Source organism: Trichechus manatus, unplaced genomic scaffold (assembly GCF_000243295.1).
Source record: "Trichechus manatus latirostris isolate Lorelei unplaced genomic scaffold, TriManLat1.0 scaffold00014, whole genome shotgun sequence".
Lineage (NCBI taxonomy): Eukaryota > Metazoa > Chordata > Mammalia > Sirenia > Trichechidae > Trichechus > Trichechus manatus.
The window spans coordinates 3,897,736-3,924,415 of NW_004443950.1; the positions used below are offsets into that span (position 1 = coordinate 3,897,736).

The 26,680-nt window shown below is 39.9% G+C and overlaps 1 protein-coding gene across 1 annotated transcript in view; it reads left to right on the forward strand.

Annotated features, from left to right (window-relative positions):
• Window positions 1–24,708, forward strand: part of CDH11 (cadherin 11) — a 43,164-nt gene extending 18,456 nt beyond the window's left edge. Inside the window, exons 4-7 of the mRNA XM_023726853.1 lie at window positions 530–663; window positions 891–1,008; window positions 19,649–19,900; window positions 23,191–24,708. Of these exons, the coding sequence (XP_023582621.1) occupies window positions 530–663; window positions 891–1,008; window positions 19,649–19,900; window positions 23,191–23,687 (1,001 nt within the window). The 3' untranslated portion in view covers window positions 23,688–24,708. The remainder of the gene's footprint in view (window positions 1–529; window positions 664–890; window positions 1,009–19,648; window positions 19,901–23,190) is intronic.
• The last annotated feature ends 1,972 nt before the right edge of the window (window positions 24,709–26,680 follow it).

Below are 26,680 nucleotides of genomic sequence, written 5' to 3' on the forward strand. Positions count from 1 at the left end.
TCAGCAGAAATGGAAAAGTGGCTTTAGTTCTCGTTGTTGTTAGCTGCCGTTGAGTTAGCCCCCAACTCATGAGGACCCCATGCACAATGAGATCGGACCATTGTGATCCATAGGGTTTTCACTGGCTGAGTTTTGGAAGTCGCTCGTCAGTCAGTCTTAGTCTGGAAGCTCCAATGAAACCTGTTCAGCATCATAGCAACAACATACAAGCCTCCACCGACAGATGGGTTGTGGGCACACATGAGGTGCATTGGCTGGGAATCAAACCTGGGTCTCCCACATCGAAGGCGAGAATTCTGCCGCTGAACCACCACTGCCCCTGGTTTAGTGCTTACTGGTCTAATTCTTGCATTTATTCCAGGACAGCCCCCTCACAACAGACCTAGCTCACTTCAGATTTTAGGTGGTTTTTGTACCAACAATGCTTTTCCCTGTCCTGCTCAACTGGGCAGCTAGAGCTTCCACCTTCCCAAAGATCAATGGGCATTCCTCCCTGGCTTTGACTGTCTGATGAATTTTCTCCTTCCAGACAACCACCATCAGGAAGCCAAAGTCCCCGTGGCCATTAGGGTCCTTGATGTCAACGATAATGCTCCCAAGTTTGCAGCCCCTTATGAAGGCTTCATCTGTGAGAGCGATCAGACCAAGCCGCTTTCCAACCAGGTAACACCCTCCTCCCTGGCTATGAGCAATGAATTTAGAAACAGAGTTTATTTCTGAAAGCATCACCTGCAGGTACCTCCCAGCGTTCAAGAGTGTCTCAGAGCCCTCGTTTTGCTCTGGAGCTGTGTTCTGTAATTCAAATTGGCTTTTTAGCCAGCCAGGAATTTTTGAATAAGTGATGTGCCAATATCAGCATGATTTATTCATGGGCCACCTTTCTCTTTCAGCCACTTGTTACAATTAGTGCAGATGACAAGGATGACACAGCCAATGGACCAAGATTTATCTTCAGCCTACCCCCTGAAATCATTCACAACCCAAATTTCACAGTCAGAGACAACAGAGGTTCGTACCAAGGTTCCAATGCATTCAGAGAAGTAGAAATGGAAAACAAATGGCTTTTATATTGCAGAGCACAAATATTTTCACTAATCTTAATAATGACTTTCTGTTGAAGAACAAACAAGAAACAATAGTGCCACCTCTATTTTGAGACATGGGCTCACTTGGTGCATATGAAAAAATGAGTCTAATTCTAGTCTACATTTTTTTATTGGCTTTGATATTCATGAAGCAGTGGGAAAACCAAGTGGGGAAGCTTATAGAGTCAATATGCAAACAACTTCATTTATTTATTTATTTATTTTAAGAGACTGATAAACCCTTGGGGGAGAGCATGACTTTATGAATATTGATATCAAGTAAAGCATTAAAAGAGATTAGTTCAACTTCATAATGCAGTGTAATCTTTCGGCTGGCCTCCCCTTCCAAGCACAGTTGTAATGCAGTGTGGTTGGGGACAGAGCTTGATACCTAAAGGTGGTTGCAGGATTGTTGCCTGAAGGGAGCAAATCAAAGCATTGTTTGTGCACTGTAAACACTGCAAAATTTATTGTGAGTTCTGCTTCTCATTTGGTCGGTCAGGTTGGTTCTAGACTTGTAGAGGATTAGACATAGTTGTTCTTATGTATAGGCCCAGACTGATGAAGTCCGGTGATCAAATTAGTGGCAGAACTAGGGACAAAAATGAGTTTCGTAACTCCCAGCCAGAGTGTTTTGCTCTGTAGCTTACTTCTTAGTGGAGCTGTTCCTATAAATCTGTGACAGTGCAGGTCTGTGAAAACAGGAGACAAATGCTATCATTTCACATGGCGATAAAAGCTGGTCCTCCTGAGTATATATGTTTTCATTAACACCGTGCTATGCACGAACTATGTTACAGGTTGATTGCTTTCCCAGTGACTGAGGTCAGGGTCTTAGGATCTTAAGCTAACCCAACAAGTATTATTACCCACACCACCGCTATTGTAACTCTCATCAAGACCATGATTAGCAGTAGGTATGTTCAAACACCATCACAAGGTCCTTCCCTTACTCAATCCATTCAATTTTCTCAGCAACACTGTGAGATGAGGAGAATGAAGCCCAGATCCACTAAGTAACTTCCCCAAAGTCCAACAGCCAAATAAGAGAGCTAGGGTTTAAACCCAGGCACTCAGAGGCCAGGGACTACAGCCTTAACCACTGCACCCTACTGGGTTGATGATTAAAGCAAAGACGTGTTACCCATGCCACTTGTATGGAGGGAGATATGACCTGATATACTTTTTTTATTATTTCTTGAACTGATTTGAGTATTATGGATCTTATAAATCAAGCATAAACCAAATGAGACGGTGGATTCAAATGTCTTAGGTGCTGTGACAAGGACTTTCTTTCCCAATGCCTTGCTTTATGCAGTGGAGATGCTCTTGAGAGCCTGGATGTGAAGGAAGTTATATCAGAGACAACCAGGGCCCCTTGCATTTTAAAGGAACCCTACAAAACAACCCCTGATTCATTTTGTAAATGAGTCACATCATTCTGGAATAGGTAAAATTACTTGAAGTTCTTTAAGTTTATATTTAGCTAGGAGTTTTTGTTTACCTGATGACTTTGGTTAATGTGTACATGTGAAAACCTCAAGCCCCTTAAAGAGAGAAATTTGCAGAGCACCAAGGCAGAGCCCTGGTGGTGCCGTGGTTAAGAGCTACAGCTGCTCACCAAAAGGTCAGCAGTTTGAATCCACCAGCTGCTCATTGGAAACCTTGTGGGGCAGTTCTACCCTGTCCTATAGGGTTGTTGTAAGTTGGAATTGACGCAACGGGTTTTTTAAGGTAGATGAGTAGTTCCCAACTAGGTGCACATATACCTCTGGTTGTACCTGTGTGTAATACAGGAATTTCCTTTTGTAAAGACATGTTTCCCCAAATCAGGGTGACCCCGATGTATAGTGGACATTTAATAAATGTTTACCGAGCTGAATTGAGGAAGGCAACATGTAAGATTTTCTCATAATACTTTCTAAGATGCGTGCATATCTTTGAGTTAATGAGAATCCCTGCTTCCATTCTTTGAATTTTCTCAGTTCCCTTATTAGTCTCAGATCCCACCCTGGGTTGATAAACTGCTATACTGTTTCAGTCTAGGCTTATGTCAATTTTTGAGGAAGAAGATACTCAAAACAATGCATTTCAGTGTGTATGTAGTTTTATCAGTAGTCAGATGTTTTACTCAGTTGTCCAGAAAACGCTGGTATTCTTTGGATGGAGGGATACCTACTGTACATCCTAGGGTGGTGCAAATGGTTAATGCACTCAGCTGCTAACTGAAAGGTTGGAGGTTCAAGTCCACTGGAAACACCTCGGTAGAAAGGCCTACTTCCGATCTACTTCCAAAAATTCTGCCCCTGAAAACCCTATGGAGCACAGTTCTACTCTGATGTGCATGAGAATTGCCATGATTCAGAGTCAACGCCATAGCAACTGGTTTGGTTTTGTTTTTTTATGCAACCACTTCTTTTGTTGTTGTTGAGAATATACTAGCAAAGCATACACCAGTTCAACCATTTCTACATATACAATGCAGTGATATTGATTACACGCTTCGAGTTGTGCAACCATTCTCACCCTCCTTTTCTGAGTTGTTCCTCCCCCATTAGCATACTCACTGCCCCCTAAGCTTCCTATCTAATCTTTTGTTGATGTTGTCACTTTGATCCCCCATAGATAGTTCTTTAAAGAACATAATGCTCAAGGCAGACCTTTTTTTTTTTTACTAGTTAAGCTAAACTACTGTTTGGTTTTAAGAAGTCTTCAGGGGATATTTTTGGTTTAAGTTTTAAAGATTATCTCAGGGCAATAGTTTCAGGGGTTCTTCCAGCCCCCGTGGCTCCAGAGAATCTAGAGTCCAAGAGTATTTGAAATTCTGTTCTGCATTTTCCCCCTTTTGATCAAGATTCTTCTGTAGAATCTTCTATAGATCAAAATGTTCAGTAATGGTAGCTGGGCACCATCTAGTTCTTCTGGTCTCATGGCAAAGGAGGCAGTTGTTCATGGAGGCAATTAGCCACACATTCCATCTCCTCCTATTCCTTGACTCTCCTCCATCCTCTGTTGGCAACCACTTCTTTTTATTATCTGTTTTCTCAAATATTTGAGGTCAGACCCTTATCTGCATTTTGATATCATCCCCCACTTGCATTTGAGGTCTAACCCTTGGGTATATTACCAGCAACATCCTGTCCATCGTGTTACACATCCTGCAAACAGCAGACTTTTCTAGGCTTTTCTTACCGTGCCAACTCTGCTTCTGTCACCTGCCTTGTCTTTTTGCTTTTTATATGTGCAATAATATTTAGTTGCTATTAACCTCTGAAAATATTATATGAATACTTATTGTTCTCTTGGGAGTTACGATTGTTTTACTTTGTCACACTACTTCGGGGATGTTATCTATATTTTCAAGGAGATTATATTACCGTGGGTAAGCCAACCTACTGCACAATGCATCTCCCGTGGCCTCCCCTGTAAAAGACCACTCCAACTGTTGAGTTACCACTTCTGCAGGAAATTGCTGCTTTTTAAGAAAAATGACTTTATTAACTATGGCAAACAGTTAATGAAAACCCCTATGCTTAGAGCTATTGCAGAACCTTAAAGCAAATACAGTCCTATAATTATCATTTAATAGAGTTTCTTTCTACTAGTTCCTAAAAGTAATTACATATTTGAAGTAATCTAAAAGGAATAATCACATTCCACATCCTATTAATAGCCTACTGAGTTACCAAATTTCTTGGCTGAGACTGTTTTCCATAGAAAACATGAGATAATGGTTTATATCATGCTGAGTAAAAGCATCCAGTTCCCTTCTCCTTGAGTGTTTACTTCCATCATGCCATGTAAATAATCAGCATTGTGTTTGCCTAAACTCTGCATAAGCATTCAGCATCTTTAGAAATATAAGAGGGAAAACTATGTTAGTACGTGCAAACCTTTTATTTCATTTTATCTTACCCATTCTACTGCCCAAGCTTCTCAGAGACTCAGCAGGCCACAGGGAAGTAGAATCCTGGATGACTCTTCAACATTTAAATCCATTTTGGACTATTAATATCAGGAACGTGCTGTTTGGGCAGATGAAGAGCTGCTCTGCCCAGATTTTGAGATGTATTTACTTTGAAAGTAATGTCTCTAAAAACATAAGAACCGTGTAAACAGGCCCATGAGGTAAGCATGTTGGATAATTTCATCCCTGTTTTCTAGATGAGGAAGGAATATGAGCCATCAGAAGCTTCAGCCACTTATCCAAGGTCACACTGCCAATAAGTGAAAAAGCTAGTTGTAGTCTGAGTATTGGAGGGTCCAGTCTGATACACGTAACATACCGTATTATGAATATAGAGCTCAATGGATGTCTTTTCTATTTAATTCTTTCTTAAATGTTTTTGTTCACTCCAAGTGGTCAAAACAATAATTTTCAAAAGGGGAAATATCTGAAATCCAATTCATAAACATAGGATCCAAGATAAAATGTGAATAGAGGACAAGCTGCTTTAATTTCGATTCTAATCACAGCCATAATAATTAAAACCAATATATTTGCTAAGTATTTTATAATTTTCTTCTATTACATATTTAATGTGTATTTTTGTAGGAAAATTAGAAAATACAAACAAGCAGAAATAAGATTAAAAAATAGTAAAATAACCTGATAATATACTACCCAGAAATAACTACTACTATTTTATACCCTTCCAGATTTTCTTTGCATATTTTTCTTTTTAAAAAAAAATGCAATTGTAAAATATATGTCCACATTTTTCCCATTTAATATGTAACATACATTTTGTGCATCAATAGATTTATATCAACATTTTCTTTTAAGTATCTTCTTAATTCCAATAAGATGGATTATGGTATCAGTTGACTGTTGTTATAAAAGAGCATTGTTCTCATTGCCAAATATCTAATTATTTTTTAGCATAAATTCCTAAAGTAGAATTGCTAGACCAAAGGGCTTTTGATACTTAATTGGCAAGCTGCCCATCAGAAATATTATACCAGTTTATAATTCCATCAGTAAAATAGGAAAGGTCTCATTTTCTCACATCCATGTCAATTCTAGATATTATTACTGTTTTTGATCATTGACAAATTAATAAGCAGAATATAATCATATTCTAAAATTTCAATTTCTTTCACTATTGGTGAAGCTGAGGATTTTGGAATAATTATTATTTCTTTTTTTTTTGTTTTCGTGAATTGACTATTCATGTCCTTTGCCCATTTTTTAAACTGCATATCCATCAATTTTGCAATCGATTCATAAAATCTCTTCATCTTTTAAAGCTATTAACCTTTGACCTGTCTTGTTACTGTGTGCCGTTGAGTACATTTTTGATTCATAGCGACTCCATGTGGCAGAATAAAACTGTCCCATTGAGTTTTCTAGGCTGTAATCTTTATGAAAGCAGATCACCAGGTCTCTCTCCCGCGGAGCCTCTGGGTGAGTTCTAACTGCCAGCCTTTTGGTTTGCAGCTGAATGCTTAACTTTGCACCACCAGGGTTCATTTGACCTAACATACCTATTGCATATATTTCCCCAGTGTTTCAATATGTTTCACATTTTGATTATGCTGTGTTCTTAAATATAGACACTGCTTTTTTTGTGTCAAGTTTTTTTTCTATTTAATATTTTCCTTAGCGAGGCTTTCGTCACCCCATTGATATCAATATTTAGCTGTATTTTCTTTCTTCCCATTTCAATCTTTTATCCCTGTGAAGTAAATATACCACTTCCCATTGGCTGGTCATTTTCTACATATCGTTTATGATAGTTGGTCATTTCCAAGTGCTTTGTAACACTTTATTATCCTCTACATTATACACAATTTAGATTTTTTTCCTGAACTTTCTTTTCTTCTCATACATCCGTCTGTTTACTTTACTGCTAGTGTCATATTTTTGTTTACTGGCTGCATACATATATATGTGAAAATCTGACAGACACTTTCTATGCATGATTTGGATCTTATTATTAAAATATTTCTTAAATGTGATACTTATTTTGGTTTCTCCAGATGTAATTTAGAAGTATTTTTCAGATGCCTGATGAGTACCTTTGTGAATTTTATTGAATTAACCTTAAATTTATACATTAATTTAAGACGAACTAAATTTTAAAATACTCCTCCTGTCAAGAAGCGTGATCTGACTTTCCATTGAATTGATTCTCTTTTTATTACCTCAGAGATATTTTTGTGGTTTTCTTCATTTTTATCCTAGGCATTTCTTGTCAAGTTTGTAGCTAGCTGTTTTATATTTTGGATGCTGTTGTGAAGTGGATTTTTGAACTATATTTTCTAAGTAACTATTTTTAGTATAAAGTATAAAAAAAAATCTGCTGCTGTTGAGGCAATTGCAACTCATAGTGATCCTATAGGATAGAGAAGAATGGCCCCATAGGGTTTCCAAGGGTGTAAATCTTTACGGAGGCAGATTGCCACATCTTTCTCCTTAGGGTGGCTAGTGGGTTCGAATTGCTGACCTTTTGGTTAGCCAAGCGCTTTAACCACCAGTGCTCCGCTAGTATAAGGTATAAAGCCACTCTCTTAACCACTGTACCACCAGGGCTGCAGTATAAAGAATAGCTATTTTAATTGGTTTATTTTTTATTGGACAATGTTCTGAATGATACACATTTTAGCTGAGTTTTTTGAGTTTTCTAGGGAGATAACCACGTTGAAATTGAATATAGTAATTTGCTTCATCCTTTTAAATATTTTTCTTGTCTAACTGCATAGATTTACACTTTTTAGAGTACATGCTAAGTAATAGCAAAGATAATGGCTATTCTTGCTTTACTTGCTACTTTAATAGGGATGTTAGTTCTAGAGTTTCACTGTTAAGCTTTCCCTTTTATTATTTTACTAAAATCATGGATGTTCAATTTCTATCACAATGTTTGACTTCTAACAAGAAGAAGTATGGTTTTGTCATTTGACCTAATGATTTGATAAAGTAATTAAATCAGAGTTGTTGATATGAGTCTTAATTGCCTCAATGGCAACTAAGCTGTAGTTAACACTGAACCTCATATTTTAATTTCCAAACCTCTTTTTTCCAAATGAAGATGATTTCATAAAGTAGAGAGGAAAGAGCAAGGGTCAGCAATTAAATGCTTGACTTTGCACCTCATCTCTAAAATGGGGAATGATCTTGATATTCATACCTTGAATATTACTACTTAAAAAAAATGATCAATTTTTACATCACCCCTAATTCATGGATTGAGGTGCTCTTTTGAGAGGAAGGGCACTGAAGTACAGAAAGCTAGCAGCAGAGTTGGGACAGATTCCAGGTGCCCAAGCCCCAGGGATGCATGCTTTCCAATGGGCCATCTCCACTAAAGTTGGAAGCATAGCAGATCATGAGGTTACTTAGCTATTAGAACATCGTTTTGTCACTTGAGTAGCAGTGGATAATTTTTGGAGCTTATAAGAAGTTTCTGTTATAACAAAAACAAAAATGCTCTTAGTATTTTCAAGTCAGCAAATCGAAAGAGTAGTCCTTTGTTGTTGTTAGGTGCCGTCAGATCAGTTCCAACTCATAGTGACCCTATGTACAACAGAACGAAACACAGCCCAGTCCTGCGCCATCCTCACAGTCATTGCTTTGCTTGAGCTCATTGTTGCAACCACTGTGTCAGTCCATCTCGTTGAGGGTCTTTCTCTTGTTCTCTGACCCTCTACTTCACCAAGCATGATGTCCTTCTCCAGGGACTGATCCCTCCTGATAACATGTCCAAAGTATGTGAGACGAAGTCTCACCATCCTTGCTTCTAAGAAGCATTCTGGTTGTACTTCTTCCAAGACAGATTTGTTCATTCTTCTGGCAGTCCATGATATATTCAATATTCTTCACCAACATCACAATTCAAAGGCATAAATTCTTCTTCTGTGCCCCTTATTCATTGTCCAGCTTTCGCATGCATATGAGGCTATTGAAAACACCACGGCTTGGGTCTGGTGCGCCTTAGTCCTTAAAGTAATATAGTTGCTTTTCAACACTTTAAAAGATATCTTTTGCTGAAGATTTGCCCAATACAATGCGTCTTTTGATTTCTTGACTGCTGCTTCCACAGGAGTTGATTGTGAATCCAAGTGAAATGAAATCCTTGACAACTTCAATCTCTTCTCCATTTATCATGATGTTTGTTATTGGCCCAGTTGTGAGGATTTTTGTTTACTCTTTCAAATTGGAAGAGTAGCCCTTTAGCCACCATGAAACACTTTTTCTGTTTTATTTGCCTTTTTCCATCCTTGATGTTTCTCCCATGTTCAGTGCAAGTGTGAGGTTAATGAAAAACTAGGAATTTCCTAGTTCCCCCACCACAACCTCTTGTTACCACCCTTCCGTAATGATGGAAAGATGAGCTGTTCTCATGTCCTGTGTGCCGTGCAGTGTCCGAGGAGTGGAGCTTCCTCAGTGAATAAGATGCAGTCCCTGATGTCCAGGAGTTCTGTGAAGCACATTTAGAAGAGTTAGTTACATTGTGAAAGACAGCTAATTTTGATAGTAGTTGTTAATGACTTTCCCATGGGGGAGCTGTGGCTATCATGGTGGCCTCCAAACAGTTCTACTTGACTCCATCTTTGTCCTCACTTTATTCAGCTCTTAACCATCAACATATATCTTTCTCTTTCTTCTTAAAAGAGAAAAACTCTCCATTGCCTGTCAACTGAACTAAAACATCATAGCTAGTGAGCAAGAAATTATATAACCCCTGTAAATTTTACCTCTATCAACTTCTATCTCTTGCTACCTTAAACCTTATAAGCTCCAGAAGTTTTAGGCCCCCTTTGGTTCCCCAAACATTTCATGCCCTCACACCTCCATGTTTTTGTTCTACCTGTAATGCCCCTGGGTGGTGCAAAGTTCAAGCTCTTGGCAGCTAACCATAGGGTTGGAGGATTGAGTCCACCTGGAGGTACCTTAGAAGAAAGGCCTGGTGATCTACTTCTGAAAACTCAGCCAATGAAATCCCTGTGGAGTACATAGGCTTGCCATGAGTCAGAACCTACTTGACAGTAACTGGTTTGGCCTAGTCCTCCTCCAAGTCTCTCCTCAAATGAAATTTTCTCTTAATTAAGGCTTTGCCAGGTATCCCCAGGTCATCTTGGATGCGTCCTCCTCTGGATTCCAGGAACGCTGTTATTTCCCTTATAACTCTGCATTGAAAGCATGCATTTCCCTGTCTGTCTCCCACTAGAGTATGAGCTCTGTGGGGCAGTAGCCCAACACTTAAGAAAGGTGGGCTGACTAAGTAGATCAATTAAAATGAGTGAATGGATGGGATAACACCTTGTACCAAGTAAAGTGGTTAAGAAATTTCAAGAATTAGTTATTTTTATGGAAAAAAAATTGGTTATATGTTACAAGATCATCTTCAGGCTGAAAAAGACAATACCTCTTTTGATACTGGAATATTCTGAAGGAGTCAATACCTCCCATCACCTTTCCCTTCCATCCATTCCTTCATTCATTTATCTGTTATCCCACAAAGTTATATTGGACACCTAGGGTTTGGATCCAGGAAGAGATGACCTTCAAATGTGTTTATTTTGCAAGTATAGTATTATATCCAAGATGAGTCAAGTTGCAGTTTTATTTTAAACGAGCTCTGAGGCATTCAGAGTTAAGTCTGCACTGCCTAAGAAACATTTGTACTGAAATTAAGGATAGTTGATACAGACTCACCTAGACTAGACCATTTGGCAAGCATCTTTCTTTCTTTCCTTTTTACATTTTGTTCCCTAAACTAGGAACATTTCCTTTTCTATGTGCAGTATCAAATAGCATCCAAATAGACTTCTGATTTTTCATTTTTTTTAATTCAAAGATAGCCAAACAGATTTTTGTGGAAGGTTTTTGGTGTTTTTTTTTTTTTCCTCCCTTAATTGCTTCAATATGGAAGATTCTTTGCTGGCAGATCAAAATGGCAGATGTCTTTTAATGCCCTGCCATTTTCATTTGTGTAAATAATTATGTTCCTTTTCTGCCTGAAATTCATTGCTACAGTTTGTCCCACACAGATTATCTGAAATGCTTCCTCCTCTAATACCACTAAACCAACAAAAGAAGAAATAAGTCTTCTAGGTGGATCAGAACATTATTCTCTCAAGAGTCTTTCTGGTCCCTGACTTAACTAATTCCTGGATCTTCTTAACTATCTTAAAAATCCTAAATGTTTATATCCAACTTAATTCCTAGGCTGTTGTTGTTGTTGTTAGGTGCCGTTGAGTAGATTTTAACTCATAGGGACCCCATGTGACAGTGTAGAACTGCCCCATGGTGTTTTCTAGGCTGTAATCTTTATGGGAGCAGATCAGCAGGTCTTTCTCCCGAGGACCCCCTGGATGCGTTTGAGCCGCCAACCTCTCAATTAGCAGCCAAGTGCTTAACCGTTGTGCCACCAAGGCTTCTAATTCCTAGGCACTTTTCTTTAAATGTCTTTATTTCTTAATATAAGAAATACTCTTTCTCCTTTTCTACCCTATCACCAAGGGGAAAATTATCCTCAAACAAAGTTGATTCTACGGGATGTCATAAAATATAGCAATGAAAACACTTATTAATGCCAATGAACAGTGCACACTTAACACGTCTCATATACACATGCTTGGCTCTCATACCTACACGAGGCAATTGTTCCAACTGTATTAATCGTTATTCTGCTCCATGTTTGCAGATCCCTGACTAAGTATCAGAGGCTTTTATTAAAAGATCATGATCACCACCCCCCCGAAACGGTGCAGTCCTTGGTTCAGTTGGGAGACATTATATCCGTAAGAATCTTGGTTTGAAATATTTTTTTTTTCATTAGTATTTTGATACTAGCATTTTATGGACTTTACCTCATTGCAGCAAACTGATAGATTATTTTCTGCCTCATTAGTTTGTTTTTGAGGTGTGTGTGTTTCTAGAAATTCTGTGGCATTAAATAAGTACGCATTTATAGGTCTTTCTGCCACAAAATTCCTAGATTCCTAAGAGGCACTCTTTATCTGGGACCTGCATCTGTCTAGATTTAATTAGTGGCTATGATGAGGTAAGAAGGTCTGTCTAATTAACCAACCACATTGGAGAAATCTGGTAAAAAGGAACCAAAGTAATTGACGTGCAATAATACTAGGATTCCAGAGTCAGCTGTGTGCTAATAAAAACATGGTGAAACCTAGAGGAGTTTGAACCTAGCCATGTTTGTATTTTCTATATTATCTTCAGCAAGTCCTCTTTGTTTCTCAGTTTCCTTCCTATGAAATAAGAGTAATCATACTTTCAGCTCATAGTCTGAAAAATGGCTTGGTATAAGGTATGTGAAAGTAACAAGGAAGAGGGCTTGCATGTATCAGCTGCACCATAAATATTGCTTAGTTGACTCTGATTCACTGTAAATAAATAAATAATGAGATGAAAACGATGACGCATTGAGCAGGAAGAAAATCCACAATATAGATACAGGCAGTGTTGGTTGGGCTGGGTTCAAAAGTGAGAAGTAGAGGAAGATGAAGATGGGAGAAAGGACTGCAAGCTAATGAATCAGTAAAATCTGACTGGGGTAGAAAAGCTACATTGATGCTGAGATGTATTGAAAGGAATATCATTCAGTCAATTATTCTGTCAGTGCATAAAACACTATTAAATATGCAAAGATGACTGAGACAGCGGGCCTTGCACCCAAAAAGGTTGCTCTCTGGTGGAGAACACAGACCAACATTTGCCAGGGACTGTGATAGGGTGAGGGCCTTGAGTAACACAAATGATTAAGCACTCAACTACTAACTGAAAGATTGGTGGTTCGAACCCAGCCAGAGGCACCTCATTAGAAAGGCCTGATGATCTGCTTCCTCAAGGCCACAGCCTTGAAAACCCTTTGGAATGCAGTTTTACTCTGCACACATGAGGTCACCATGAGTTGAAATCAACTCAGCAGCAACTAACAACAACAATGCTTCCAAAATTATTGAAATTTAAATTTCCACTAAGACTTTTGGGATACACTATTTACATATTTCACATAGGTGCATACAAATTTTTTCTTTTATGCCAGTGGAGCTATTGTCACATTTCTAGAGAAACTGGAGTAGGCCCAGGGGAAAGTAACCAAATAATGATTATTCTGCTAGTGATTAGATGACAGTCTTCAAGTGTGTAGGAGCTTGTTACGAAGTAGGTAGGTCTACATTGTCTCTGAGCAGAAAGGGTAGAGTAGGTAGAGTAGGTTGATTTGGGTCAGAAGTGAAAAAAATATCTCCCTGGAAGCAGGGGGCTATCGCTTTCATTGTTGTGCCTCATTTCCTTGTAGTTGGCATGTGTTTGTTGAATGATTAAAGAATACCTTACCTGCCAGGACTGCAGACTCTGACCCTGAGGGTGTTCACAGAGTGGCTGGCTTGCCTGCATTCTCTAGATCTTCAACAGTCTCAAGAGAGAGGCTCAAAACTCACGTACCCATGGCTCATTCTTCCAGGTTAACGTGTCTCTGATCAAGTGAAGCAATAGGGTATCTTTAGACAAGCGAGGGCATCTTAAGGGCTGTTGGGAGCTGCTTCGTTGTTATTGGTAGTTGCCATTGAGTCGATTCCAACTCATGGATACACCACGGGTACAGAGTAGAACCTCACTCTATAGGATTTTCAAGGCTGTGACCTTTTGGAAGCAGATCATCAGGTCTTACTTCCAAGGCACCTCTGGGTGGGTTTGAACCACCAACCTTTCAGTTACTAGTCCAGCACTTAACCATTCGTGCCCCCGCAAGACTCCTACCATGACTGATTCCTTCACCCTGGGCCAATCTTCTCTCCTGCCTCCACGCTGAGCTGAATGCGCTCTTTACTGCAGTGCTTCCTCTTTTCAAGTTTTTAACATACACAAGCTACCATGTTGCTTTTCTGCCAACTGTCTCAGAGGTTGGGGTGGGTCTTATGCAAGGTTGTCACACAGTGCAGCCTATTGAGGGATGTTTCCCCATCAGACTGTTCCCTTTTGGTGTCAGTTCGCTGTGTCCTTCCGTTGGGCTACATCAACATCATAACCCACATTCTTGCATTCCAAAACTGGTGCCATGGAGAAGACCATCAGGAACCTTTACGTTTTGTTAGTGTAATGAGAAATTATACAGGTAAAAACACCATGTGATTAGGAATGCATGGTATAGACATAAAAATTCAAATTGTGAATTTATTTTTCCCACTAATAAAAACACTGCAATTTCTGCATGACATATACTATAATTAATGGCCCAATTTGCAAGTGTTTGCCTAAGTGGGAAAAAAATGGAACTAGTTACATGTTTGTGGCCAGCTGTGAGAATATCTGGTATCAGGATGAAAAACCAGGGTGCTTGAAAAACATTCTTTTCTGTATGTTGCCCAGGACTGAAGAGACTGAATTGTTATTATTATTATTTTTTCCCTCTGGATGATAAGCCTTCAGCGTGGGCAGTTTTGTACAAATTGTGATGACATATCCAAGAATTCACTTTTCTTTCTTTGCCAATAAGTTTCTCTTCCTCATTAGTCTCCTCCTTAAAGAGGAGAACTTCCAGAAAAGAATTGATATTTACTGAGCATCTCCAACAGACTGGCTCTGTGCTAAGTACCTTCATGGATGGAATCAAATTTAACCCTAGAAGTGGTTAGTTTCATAGCTGAGAATACAGAAGCTTGAGACATTTACTAACTATGTCTGCAGTCAGGTAATTAATGTGTAGAAGACTCAGGATTCAAGCGTAGATGGGATTGACACCAAAGACTGGGAGGTTAGCTCTTTGGAGGATCTGAGAAATCTCGTGATGGAAATTTTTACATTCATAGACTATTTCTTATTTTCCACCAGATCTGACACTTCCCTGGAAACGTGCCCTTGCTGAATCTCTCTTTTCCTGGGATCACCCAGAAGCCTCAGTGATGTGCATGCCCAGAGTCAGGCATCCCACTCGAAGATGGGTAGGGAGAGGCCAGTCTGGTTAAAATAATTTGCATCAAAGCGAGTCTGTAGTAATATTTGGGATGCAAATTTGATTTCTATTAAAGAGGGGAAAGGAACCCTGGTGGCACAATGGTTAAGCACTAGGCTGCTAACCTAAAGGTTGGCAGTTAAAACCCACCCAGCAGCTCCCTGGGAGAAAGACCTGGTGATCTGCTCTGGTAAAGATTACAGCCTAGAAAACCCTATGGGGGCAGTTCTACCTGTCCTATAGCGTCGCTATGCGTAGGAATGGACTCCATGGCACACAACAACAACAAAGAGGGGAGGCTATTGTCACTGTTTGTTTCTTTTTCCATTTGTTGAGTTTTGTTTTTCATGAAGTTCCTGCCCATAGCAACTCTGTTAGCAAAAGATCAGTAATCAGGATGGAACACAAGAAAGACCATCATAGGCCTAGATACCAAATCCTCTGAAATGCCCTTTACAGAAGAAACCTCCCACTCCTATGGGTGCTGGGGCGACTTGGGTCCGGAAGAGAAATGTCTTCTTTCTTTCATTTATTTACTCAAGCAACAAAGACCACCTGAGTGCAGAGCCAGGCTGGTTACACACATTCCCCATTCTCAAGGAGTTCACTCGTCCACCAGTCCTGGAGGATCTCAATACAGGTGTTAAGTTTTCTGTAGAAGGACCCTGTCTTAGTCATTTAGCACTGCTATAACAGAAATACCACAAGTGGATGGCTTTAACAAAGAGAAATTTATTTCCTCACAGTAAAGTAGGCTAAAAGTCCAAATACAGGGCATTAGCTCCAGGGGAAGCCTTCCTCTTTCTGTCAGCCTTCTCATGAATTTTCCCCTGGACTAGGAGCTTCTCCGTGCAAGGACCCCAGGTCCAAAGGACCTGCTCTGCTCCAGGCACTGCTTTCTTGGTGGTGTGAGGTCCCCAACTCTCTGTTTGCTTCCCTTTTCTTTTATCTCTTATAACATAAAAGGTGGTGCAGGCCACACCCCAGGGAAACTCCCTTTACATTGGATCAGGGGTGTGACCTTAGTAAGGGGGTTACAATCCCCCCCTAATCCTTTTTAACATAAAATTACAAAATGGAGGACAACCACACAATACTGGGAATCATGGCCCAGCCAAACTGATACACACATTTTTGGGGGGACATAATTCAGTCCATGACAGATCCCATGAGGCCTCTGGAAGCACAGTATAGAGAACAGTTACTCGCTTTCATTATGTTATTTGGCCCCAATAACAATGCCGAGAAGCAGGCTTGACAGTAACCGATCTCCTCATTTTATAGACGAACAAGTGAGGCTTCTAGTAGGCCAAGTGACTCATTCCAAAGCATACAATTTGTATCTGCCCAAGCAGAGACCCTGCCTCTTAAACTGGTTTGAAAATCCATATGTAAAACATGTTTTGCTCTAAGAGATTAAAAAATAAAAGTCTTGAGATTTCTGCTGGGTTGTCAATGGTTCAGTCAGCTGGGGACCTTGATGTGCTTTTGTGTAATAGCTTCAGTGTGTCTGAGAGGACTCAGCTGTTCAGAATCGGAAACATGCTGAATTCACATGCTGGTGTTGTGCTGGGATCTGTGTTGGCAGTTAACGTTTGGTTTACAATTACCTTCACGTGTAAGTCAGCCAGCTTGCTCTGGAGGTGCCATCTTACACGGACGACACATTGAAGAATAGATTCTACATTATGGCATCCACAACTTAAGGAAAACAAAACATTCAGTAATTTACCGCCCCTCCCACCATACCTCTATGGGTAACAGAGGAGGACCCAGTAGACAAAGTAAATGATCTACGGGGGATACCATCCATATCAAGGAGAGGTATATTTGACCAAGCCATTTGATGACTTTGCTTTTCTTCTTACATTTTTAAAGTTCATTTGTATTCAGGATGGCATGGGTGATGTTTCAGATCTTTAAAATGGTGGTAGAGGTTACATTTCATTTGTGAAAAATTTTTTTGAACTCAGAACAATTTATAAGAAGAAAAAAAATAACTTGTTTTGAAATATGTATTATAGATCTGTAATTTTTTTTTTTTTTTTTTTTTTTGGCTAACTGCTAAGTATGGAACAATGGGATAGCCTAGAAAGGAGAGAATAGTTAAGGAACTGAATTTTCAGTTAACATTTCATTTGATTGGTTTATTTATTTACTTTTTTTTACTATTTTTCATAGTATATATAATTTTCCCCATTAAGAGCAATATATGTCAAGCATGCAAAATTCAGAAAATACAGAAATGAGGGCTAACTGTTGTGCCTTGTTTTGATCAAGATGTCACAGTGAAAGGCAGAGAATCAATAGTTATGAGGCCAGCCCGCCAAATATACACCTTACCTTCTCCAGTTCCTAAAATGTCTGCTCATCCCTACACAAGACTGAATCTGCCTTTTCTATATTTTTTGTGTGTCTCACAGAGAAAATATTACATTTGCTGTAATCTAAAAAAAATCAATTTTTATTTGGAAATTCTAAGATTTTTTTTCCTACCACAGGTGCTAATTCAGGGTACTGTCTACCTATTGAAGGTCTCCTAGCTATTGGGCCATCCTGTTTGTCATAACATTGAAGCTGCTGTAAATTACTGATTTTTATCCCACAACTGGACGCAGACCATACCAGGGGATCACTGTGTGTATGTCTGTGCATGCGCACGCGCGCACACACACACGTAATGGAACCTACTCAAAATGTCTACTGCTTTGTCATACCAGTGTTTTCCCCAGAGAAAAAGCCAGGAAAATATTTTTGGCGGGTGGAGTTATGCAGAAAACATGATGAGGAAGCATTTTGGGGGCAGAGGTTATGAAAGATTGAGAAACACTGCGATACATGAAAGCTAACAGCTGGAATTTTGATTAAACCTTTCCCAGAATACAGTTATACCATTGTTCAGTAAATATTTATTGAGTGCCTGCTGTGTGTCAGGAACTGGAGAGAAGGAAATGTATCAGATAAAACTCCCTGTTCTCAAGAAGCTCAGTCTGGTAGAGGTCAGGATGGTTGTGTCAACAAATAGTGACAGACTAGTGGGATAGAGATATGTATAGGAAGGTACAGTGTTATGATCACAAAGAAGATGAAGCGAGAGATCCAGGAAGGCCATACAGAAGAAATGACTTTTGAGTTCAGTTGTGAGGCTTGAGAAGTTCACCTGTCATAATAGGAGGAAGAGTTATTTTGGGCAAGAGAGCAGGGGGTATAAGGCACATGGAAGAGCATGGAGTGCTTGGGAAACAGAAGTGAGCTCTTCATGTCAGGCTGGATGGGTACATGTGGGAAGGGCAGGATGTGAGCCTTGAGGGCAAGGCAAAGTCTGTTGCTGTTAGCTGCCCTCAAGTCAGCCTCTGACTCATGGCGACCCCATGCACAATGGGACCCCATACACAATGGAATGAAACACTGCCAGGTCTAGCACTATCCCTGTGATCAGTTATAGATCGGACCGCTGTGATCCTAGGCTTTTCAATCACTGGTTTTCATAAGTAAATTGCCAGGCCTTTCTTCCTAGTCCATTTTTGTCTGGAAAAGCTCTGTGAAGCCTGTTCAGCATCATAGCAACACACAAGCCTCCGCTGACAGACAGGTGGTGGCTAAGCATGAGGTGCGTTGACTGGGAATCGACCTCAGGTCTCCTGCATGGAAGGTGAGAATACTATCACTGAACCATCACTGCACCCAAGCCAAAGTCTAGATCAGGGAGATGTCTGTAGGCCACTTTGTAGAGGTGGGGCTGTGTCATGTAGGCGACAGAAAAAACTTGGAATCATATTAAGCAGAAGGTGTGATATGGTTAACTGGTGGGCAATGGTTTTGAGTTTCAAAGAAAACATAAATCTATTTTTAAGCTTATAAAGTAGTCCTTCTTTAAATAAGGTATTTTACTTTGCGACTCATGAGTGGATCCATAGTTTGGGCGAGGTTTGAGAGTGGACTTAGAATCTCTTAAAAAACAAACAAAACAAAAAACTGCCCAAAGGTTTAGAGTGCTATAGGGAAAGTGCTGACATGAAGAAGAAGCTTATTTTTTATTGTTGCAAATATATATACATATAAAAAACACAACATTTGCCAATGTTTTTCACTGTACAGTTTAGTAATCTCAGTTACATTAATCACAGTGTGCCAACCTCATCAGTAATTCTTGCCAAATTTTCCAGCACCATAAACAGAAGCTCACTGTTTCCTAAACAAAGGAGGATTCATTGTTTAGGAAGAAACTTGTTTTTTTTTTAAATCTCTCACGTTCACTTATATATTTAATTATATTCTATAGTAGCATGGATTATGTGGTTGAAGTCCATACTTTCTTGTAGTATTTGATTAAGGGGGCAACACCCTGGCAAAAAATGGCATAGTTAGCTTGCCAACGAAGGCACCCAGCCAAGTAGAAAGGGACCAGTTTCTGAGTTTTGTTCTAAAATGGAGACAGATTAGTCTGTGATCTTATCCTGCCAAGTGAGTGCGGCTTCTATGGATACTTAGATTAAAGAATAAGTGGGAAAGATTTGGGTTGATAACCTTTGTAATGAGAAGCGTGCCCTCAGCTCTACCAAACAGAATGCAGAAATGCTAAGGCTGTGATTCTGAATGCCCTTGAGACAAGAGCATCCATTGTGTTGCCTCTCCCAACAGATAACACTGCTGGGGTATACGCTCGGCGTGGAGGGTTCAGTCGGCAGAAGCAGGATTTATACCTCCTGCCCATCGTGATCAGTGATGGTGGCATCCCCCCCATGAGCAGCACCAACACCCTCACCATCAAGGTCTGTGGCTGCGATGTGCATGGGGGGCTGCTGTCCTGCAATGCGGAGGCCTACATCCTGAACGCCGGGCTAAGCACCGGAGCGCTGATCGCCATCCTTGCCTGCATCATCATCCTCTTGGGTAAGGCATCTCTCTGCTTACCTGTGGAAGGGTCTTAAACTGGACGCCCCTCCTTGAACCACGTGCATTTCTCAAGTACAGGCTGGTTACCAGGAACCATGCTGTCTAGTATGGCTACAACTTGAGACAAGAAGGAGGTGGTGCCTGCTTTCATGCATTTTATGGTATAGTGGGGCAGGAAGAAGAAGCCCTGGTGGCCCAGTGGTTAAGCACTGGGTTGCTTATCGAAAGGGGGGCAGTTTCAACCTACCAGCTGGTCCTGGAGAAAAAGATGTGGTGGTCTGCTTCTGTAAAGATTATAGCCTTGGAAACCCTATGAGGCGGTTCTACTCTGTCTTGTAGGGCCACTATGAGTTGGCATTGACTTGACAGCAATAGGTTTGGGGTCAGGAAGGCAATTTAACAAGTAGTTATAACAGAGCAGGGGTGGGTGGTTATAATGAGTAAATTATTGGATATCACAGGGCTGAATAGCAGAAGCCACCTGCTGGACGTTCAGCAGACATCAGAGGCGATTTTGAGCGAGGAATTTAGGTGGTAGAGAGCTGGTTTCTGAGCCAGGGTTTGCTCCAAAAGAGGAAGGAGAAGGGTTAGGGGCAGAAACAATAGCCATGAGGCAAAAGAGAGCATGTGAAGGATTCAAGGAACTGGAAGGTCAGCCTGACCAAAACAGAGCCCCAACCCCTCCTCTGCTCCTCCTGTGTGATATCTGTGTGCATGCCTCAGCTCATGGAGACCCCAGAACTTTTAATGCACTTCCCAGCTGAGTTAGGTGCCCATCTTCTGTACCCCCATCCCATCTATGCTTTCACCTGTAATAACAGCAAAGCTCTGATGCTAATGGCACCTACCATTGCTGGACCTCAAAAATGTGGATTGTTTGTCCCGGTGTCACAGAGCTAGTCAGTGACAAAGCCAGCATTCTAACCCAAGTATGTCTGACAGCAAACTCATGCTGTTCCTACGATATTTAGTTCTTCACTGAATGAATTAATTTAATCTGATTCCATAGGGAAAAGCAAATAAGTTCAGTTCAACACATTTTTATTGAGTGTTGTCTGGACATTAGACCCTAAAGGCTATGGGGAGATAAAGAGAATTCTACATGATCTCTGTGCTTAATAAGCTTACAGTCCATCAAGGAAAAGATACAGGACAGATGGACTGGAGAGGATCATGGTGAATGCTGTGATGGGGACATGGACCACATGTGGTTGGGCACAGAATAGAAAGAGCCTTACATTGCCTAGGAAGGTGAGAGACATCTTCCTAGAGGGAGTGACATAGGTGTTGGATGCTGAAAGAGTTTTCTAGCTAAAGAAGGGAGCTGGGATGGATGAATATTCCAAGTAGAGGGGATAGAATATGAAAGACCCCAAAGAAATCAATAATATAGTGTTGTTATTAATTGCCATCAAGTCAGTTCTGATTCATGGTGACCTCATGTACAACAGAACAAAATGTTGCCTGGTCCTGTGCCATCTTCAGGATCATTGGTGTGTTTGAGTCCATTATTGTGACGCTTGTGTCAGTCAATCTCAGTGAGGGTTTCCCTTGTTTTCACTGAACCTCTACTTTACCAAACACAATGTCATTTTTTAAGGATTGGACTTTCCTGATGACGTGGTCAAAGTAAGTAAGTCAAAGTTTCACTATCCTCGCTTCTAAGAAGCATTCTGGTTGTATTTCTTCTAAGACTGATTTGTTCATTCTTCTGGCAGTCCACGGTATCTTCAATATTCTTTGCCAACACCACAGTTTGAACGCATTACTTCTTCTTCTGTCTTCCTTTTTCATCGTCTAGCTTTCACACGTGTATGAGGTAGTTGAAAAGACCAAGGCTTGTGTCACGTACACCTTAGTCATCCAAGTGATATCTTTGCTTTTTAAAACTTTGAAGAAGTCTTAGATTATGTGGTAAGTGTTGTGATAATGGTAAGACGAAGGCCAATGGGTGCATGGAGCAAATGCCTATAGCACTGTCTGGGGTCAGGATGGGATACCAGGGAAACCTTCCATGATAAAAGATGAGAAAGTGTCAGCCAAGCAAAGAAAGAGGAAAGAAATGGACCAGGCAGAGGTGCTGCCAGGGACAAGGCACAAAGGAGGACTCTGGTAAGCACTTGGAAGCACACACAATTCAGGGAAAGCCAGCACTCATCCTTGTATCTCAGTAGTGATGGTGAACCCACTGGGGCTCTCAGTCCACTTGCTAAATTCAGCTACAACCATTTTCTTCAATCTAGCTGAGTGTGTGGGAAAGGCTTCTAATGGATAACATAGAAGTCTCTGGTGTGTAGGGGAGGGAATCAATAAAGAATTAAGTGAGTCTGAACTTCCTTACAAATGACTCTTCTCACTCCTCCCAGATTGTCCAAGCTTAATGGAATCTCCTCTCCCAGGGAGGAGATGGCATTACTTCAGCTGGGGTTTCAGCTGATGCTATTTTCCTATGGTCAAATAAATGGGAGATTTGTCTCCTAGGAGTCTTTATAAACTTCCCCTCATCTATACTGTGGTCCCAAGAGAGTCCAGCCAAGTTCTTGATAAGATTTCTTATTAAGTTAGAATAGGGTCATTCAATCCTTAGAGAAGGACAACATGGTTGGTAAAGTAGAGGGTGAGTGAAAAAGAGGAAGACCCTCAACAAAATGGACTGACATAGTGGCTGCAACTGTGGGCTCAAACATACCTCCTATTGTGAGGATGGCACAGGACCTGGCAACGTTTCATTCTGTTATACAGAAGGTTGCTATGAGTCGAATCGAGTCGACGGCACCTAACAACAGCAGCAAGGGTCATTGCTGGCCCTCCAGACCTCTGGGAGAAAGCTACGCATCACCTCCTATAGAAAGTGAGCCTGGGGTCTCTCAATGTCCTCATTCGTCAAATGTGAAGAGGCAGCTGCCTTCCTTTGCAAAAAGGAAATTCTATAAGTCACTTTTAAAAGACTGAAGACCAACATATCTAGAGTCTTCCTAATTCTTAAGGAGATTGGACCTTGGAAATAATTTCCAAATAGTGTCTAGATTCATTTGTAAAAAGTTCAGAATATTTTTAAGCTGCCTCTTCATGGGATGGGATGTTTTGAAGGCAGCATTTTGTAGGAAGGGGCAGATGGAGGGCAATTGTCTACATCTTTGAGGATTCCAGGTAAATCTCTCAGTTTATACACTAGCTCCAATTCTGAGGCATTTGTACACCAAGATTCACATTAAGCCATTCTTTGGTAAAGGAACCCAGGGATACTGGGCTTGACCCATGCTTACTTTCTTTTTCTTTCCCTGTAGTCATCGTTGTGTTATTTGTGACCCTGAGAAGGCAGAAGAAAGAACCACTTATCGTCTTTGAGGAAGAAGATGTCCGTGAGAACATCATTACCTATGATGATGAAGGGGGTGGGGAGGAAGACACAGAGGCTTTTGACATTGCCACCCTCCAGAATCCCGACGGTATCAATGGATTTATTCCTCGCAAAGACATAAAACCTGAGTATCAGTACATGCCCAGACCTGGACTCCGGCCAGCCCCCAACAGTGTAGACGTGGATGACTTCATCAACACGAGAATACAGGAGGCAGATAATGACCCAACGGCCCCTCCGTATGACTCCATCCAAATCTATGGTTATGAAGGAAGGGGTTCAGTGGCCGGGTCCTTGAGCTCCTTAGAGTCTGCCACCACAGATTCAGACTTGGACTATGACTATCTACAGAACTGGGGACCTCGTTTTAAGAAACTAGCAGACTTGTATGGTTCCAAAGACACTTTTGATGATGATTCTTAACAATAATGATACAAATTTGGCCTTAAGAACTGTGTCTGGCGTTCTGAAGAATCTAGAAGATATGTAAACAGGTATTTTTTTAATCAAGAAAAGGCTCATTTAAAACAAGCAATGTTTTACAGAGAGGATACGTTTAATAAAACTGCAAGGACATCAAAGTGGTAAATACTGTGAAGTACCTTTTCTTACAAAAAAGGCAAATATTGAAGTTGTTTATCAACTTCGCTAGGAAAAAAAAACCACTTGGCATACAAAATATTTAAGTGAAGGAGAAGTCTGACGGTGAACTTACAATGAAGGGAAATCGTTTCTGTGTTATGAACATCTAAGTCTTTCTTTCTTCTTCTCTTCTTTTTTTCTTTTTAAATTTGTCAAAGAAGCTTCCACAAAATTAGAAAGGACAACAGTTCTGAGCTGTAATTTCGCCTTAAACTATGGACACTCTATATGTAGTGCATTTTTAAACTTGAAATATATAATATTCAGCCAGCTTAAACCCATACAATGTATGTACAATACAATGTATAATTATGTCTCTTGAGCATCAATCTTGTTACTGCTGATTCTTGTAAATCTTTTTGCTTCTACTTTCATCTTAAACTAATACGTGCCAGATATAACTGTCTTGTTTCAGTGAGAGGCGCCCTATTTCTATGTCATTTTTAATGTATCTATTTGTACAATTTTAAAGTTCTTATTTTAGTATACATACAAATATCAGTATTCTGACATGTAAGAAATGTTACGGCATCACACTTATATTTTATGAACATTGTACTGTTGCTTTAATATGAGCTTCAATACAAGAAGCAACCTTTGAAATAAAAGAAAAAGATTCTTTTTTAATTCTGGTTTGATTCTTAACATTGAAAACTAATTATTTAGTCTTTCTAATGCCCCATTTATATTTCTAATTTAAGATAATTGTGATCTTGGATTAAGCCTATTTATGATCTGTTTGTAGCCTGTCCATTGCTTTTATTGTTTATTTAAAATCAAGTAGGTTTTACCAATGTTTTTTCAGACAAGATTCTGTAACATCATGTAAAGCTTTTTTGTACATTCTCAGTGTTAGCCTCCTGGCTCCTTTTCACACACATCTTCTAAAAAAGAAGGATGTTAAAGATCTAGGTCAGTCTAGACTTTTGCAATACGTGTTATATAATATGCATTTATCTTGTTTATCAGTAATGCTCTGGTTATGAGAGACGAATCCATGACAGAATGAAACTATCAGAACTCTCATGCACACAGTATAAATTTCATGCCCCGCACTGAGCATTTGGGGGTAAGGGGACTGCAGAGTCAAGAATATGAACTTGCCCCACGTAGCTATCAGCCCTCCCAGGCGATTCTATTTTTCCTTATATTGATCTTGCCCGACTATCGTCATGACTCGGACCCTTGAAACTGCTTATTTATTTTTGCTCCTGTCATTTTAACTCCTCTTGAATTCATGTGACTTTAAGTTTTAATATGGGGAAAAAAAAAAAAAAAAGAGCTTCATTTCAACACCTTTGTTTTAGAATACACTTCGGGCCATTAGCTCAGAATTAGGGCAGGGACCATGTTGGGGGCTGAGGGTCAATACCACTTGATCTGTGGGTTCGCCTATAGTCTTATGCAATCCCACCTAGCTTCCTGGGGATTGGGACTTCTGTGATGGACATTTCACCTGCTCCTTTGGGCCAAAGGTCAAAACGTAGCAATACGCGGGGAAAGACCACACAAAGTCATGCTGCAAGCTCTTTCCCTCTCTCAGTTAGGCACAGGGCACGCCTTTTCTCTTGGATTGCAGACGATTTTTAGATTATCTTTTTTTCTTACTTTTGGAAAGTTTGTTTCAAGCATTTCTTGATTTCCTGCTACATACTATTTTTACAACTCAGTCAAAATGCATACAAAGAGAAATGTTTCTATGAAGTGCTCACTTCCATTTTACTTTGCATTTAAATCAAATTGGGCTGAACACTTCAATGGAATAGATTCTGTGGACAATGTCACTTTAGAATCTTCCATTGCAATGAAAGATTGCAGTCTCAATACTTCCATAATTGCAGGTTTGGGTTCATTTTTATATATATTTTTTGTAATCCAAAGAATATTTTGCTAGATTTGCACAGATCTCCACTGAATTTGAAATGAAGAAGTAACTCAAAAGGAATATGAATAGCACTTAAACAAGTATACAGCTGTAAGTAACCCTGTCACCATGGATGATCCTTTTTTCTAGGAATGTATTTGGATTAGATTTGACAAGTATATTTTCACATTTTTATGTTTAAGTTTAAAAAGAACGAAAGGCTGTCTACTTTTCAATAGTTAAAAATACTTGTTTTTTCTTTTGTTTTACTTTTTTATCTTTTCTTTTATACTTTAAGCCTCTGTTGTTTGTAGAAACCTCTTAGAAGCTTGGAAATAAAATGTCTTTCCCTACTAGTGGAGTCCTTTGTCATTTGGAACATATTGCCTTAAAAGCAATCTTAGTTTAAGAGGTCCTTCCTTATTTCGATATAAAGTAATCACTGCCTTATGACATCAGTTCAGCTAAAAGAAGGAATGCTGCTCTGTGTTTCTTGTCCTTGAGTAATGGGTATTATTTGCATGCATTCATTCATACATCAAAATCTTATTTTGTAGACGCTGAATCTTGCTATCTTCCTTGACATCTTTCAATCCTCCCAACTGCATACCAAAATATTTATCCTACTGCTTTGTAATCACCTATTTAACTATCCATCCACCCACCTACTTCCCTGGACACTGCAACAGGATATATCCTCTCCTTCAGGTTTGAGGGATTTCACAGGAGATGGTGACCAGTGGGTAGGCCAATCAGGGCAGTTCTGGACAGGTCTTTTGTTTGGCCAAACTATATCACATAGGTCAGTGTTCCTGGCAATGACCAGGAAGGTAAGAGAGTATATTATCTAAATCATTTGGAGAATTCATGGTGCCCAGATAGTATGACTCTGTATGTCTGGTGGGGCCTG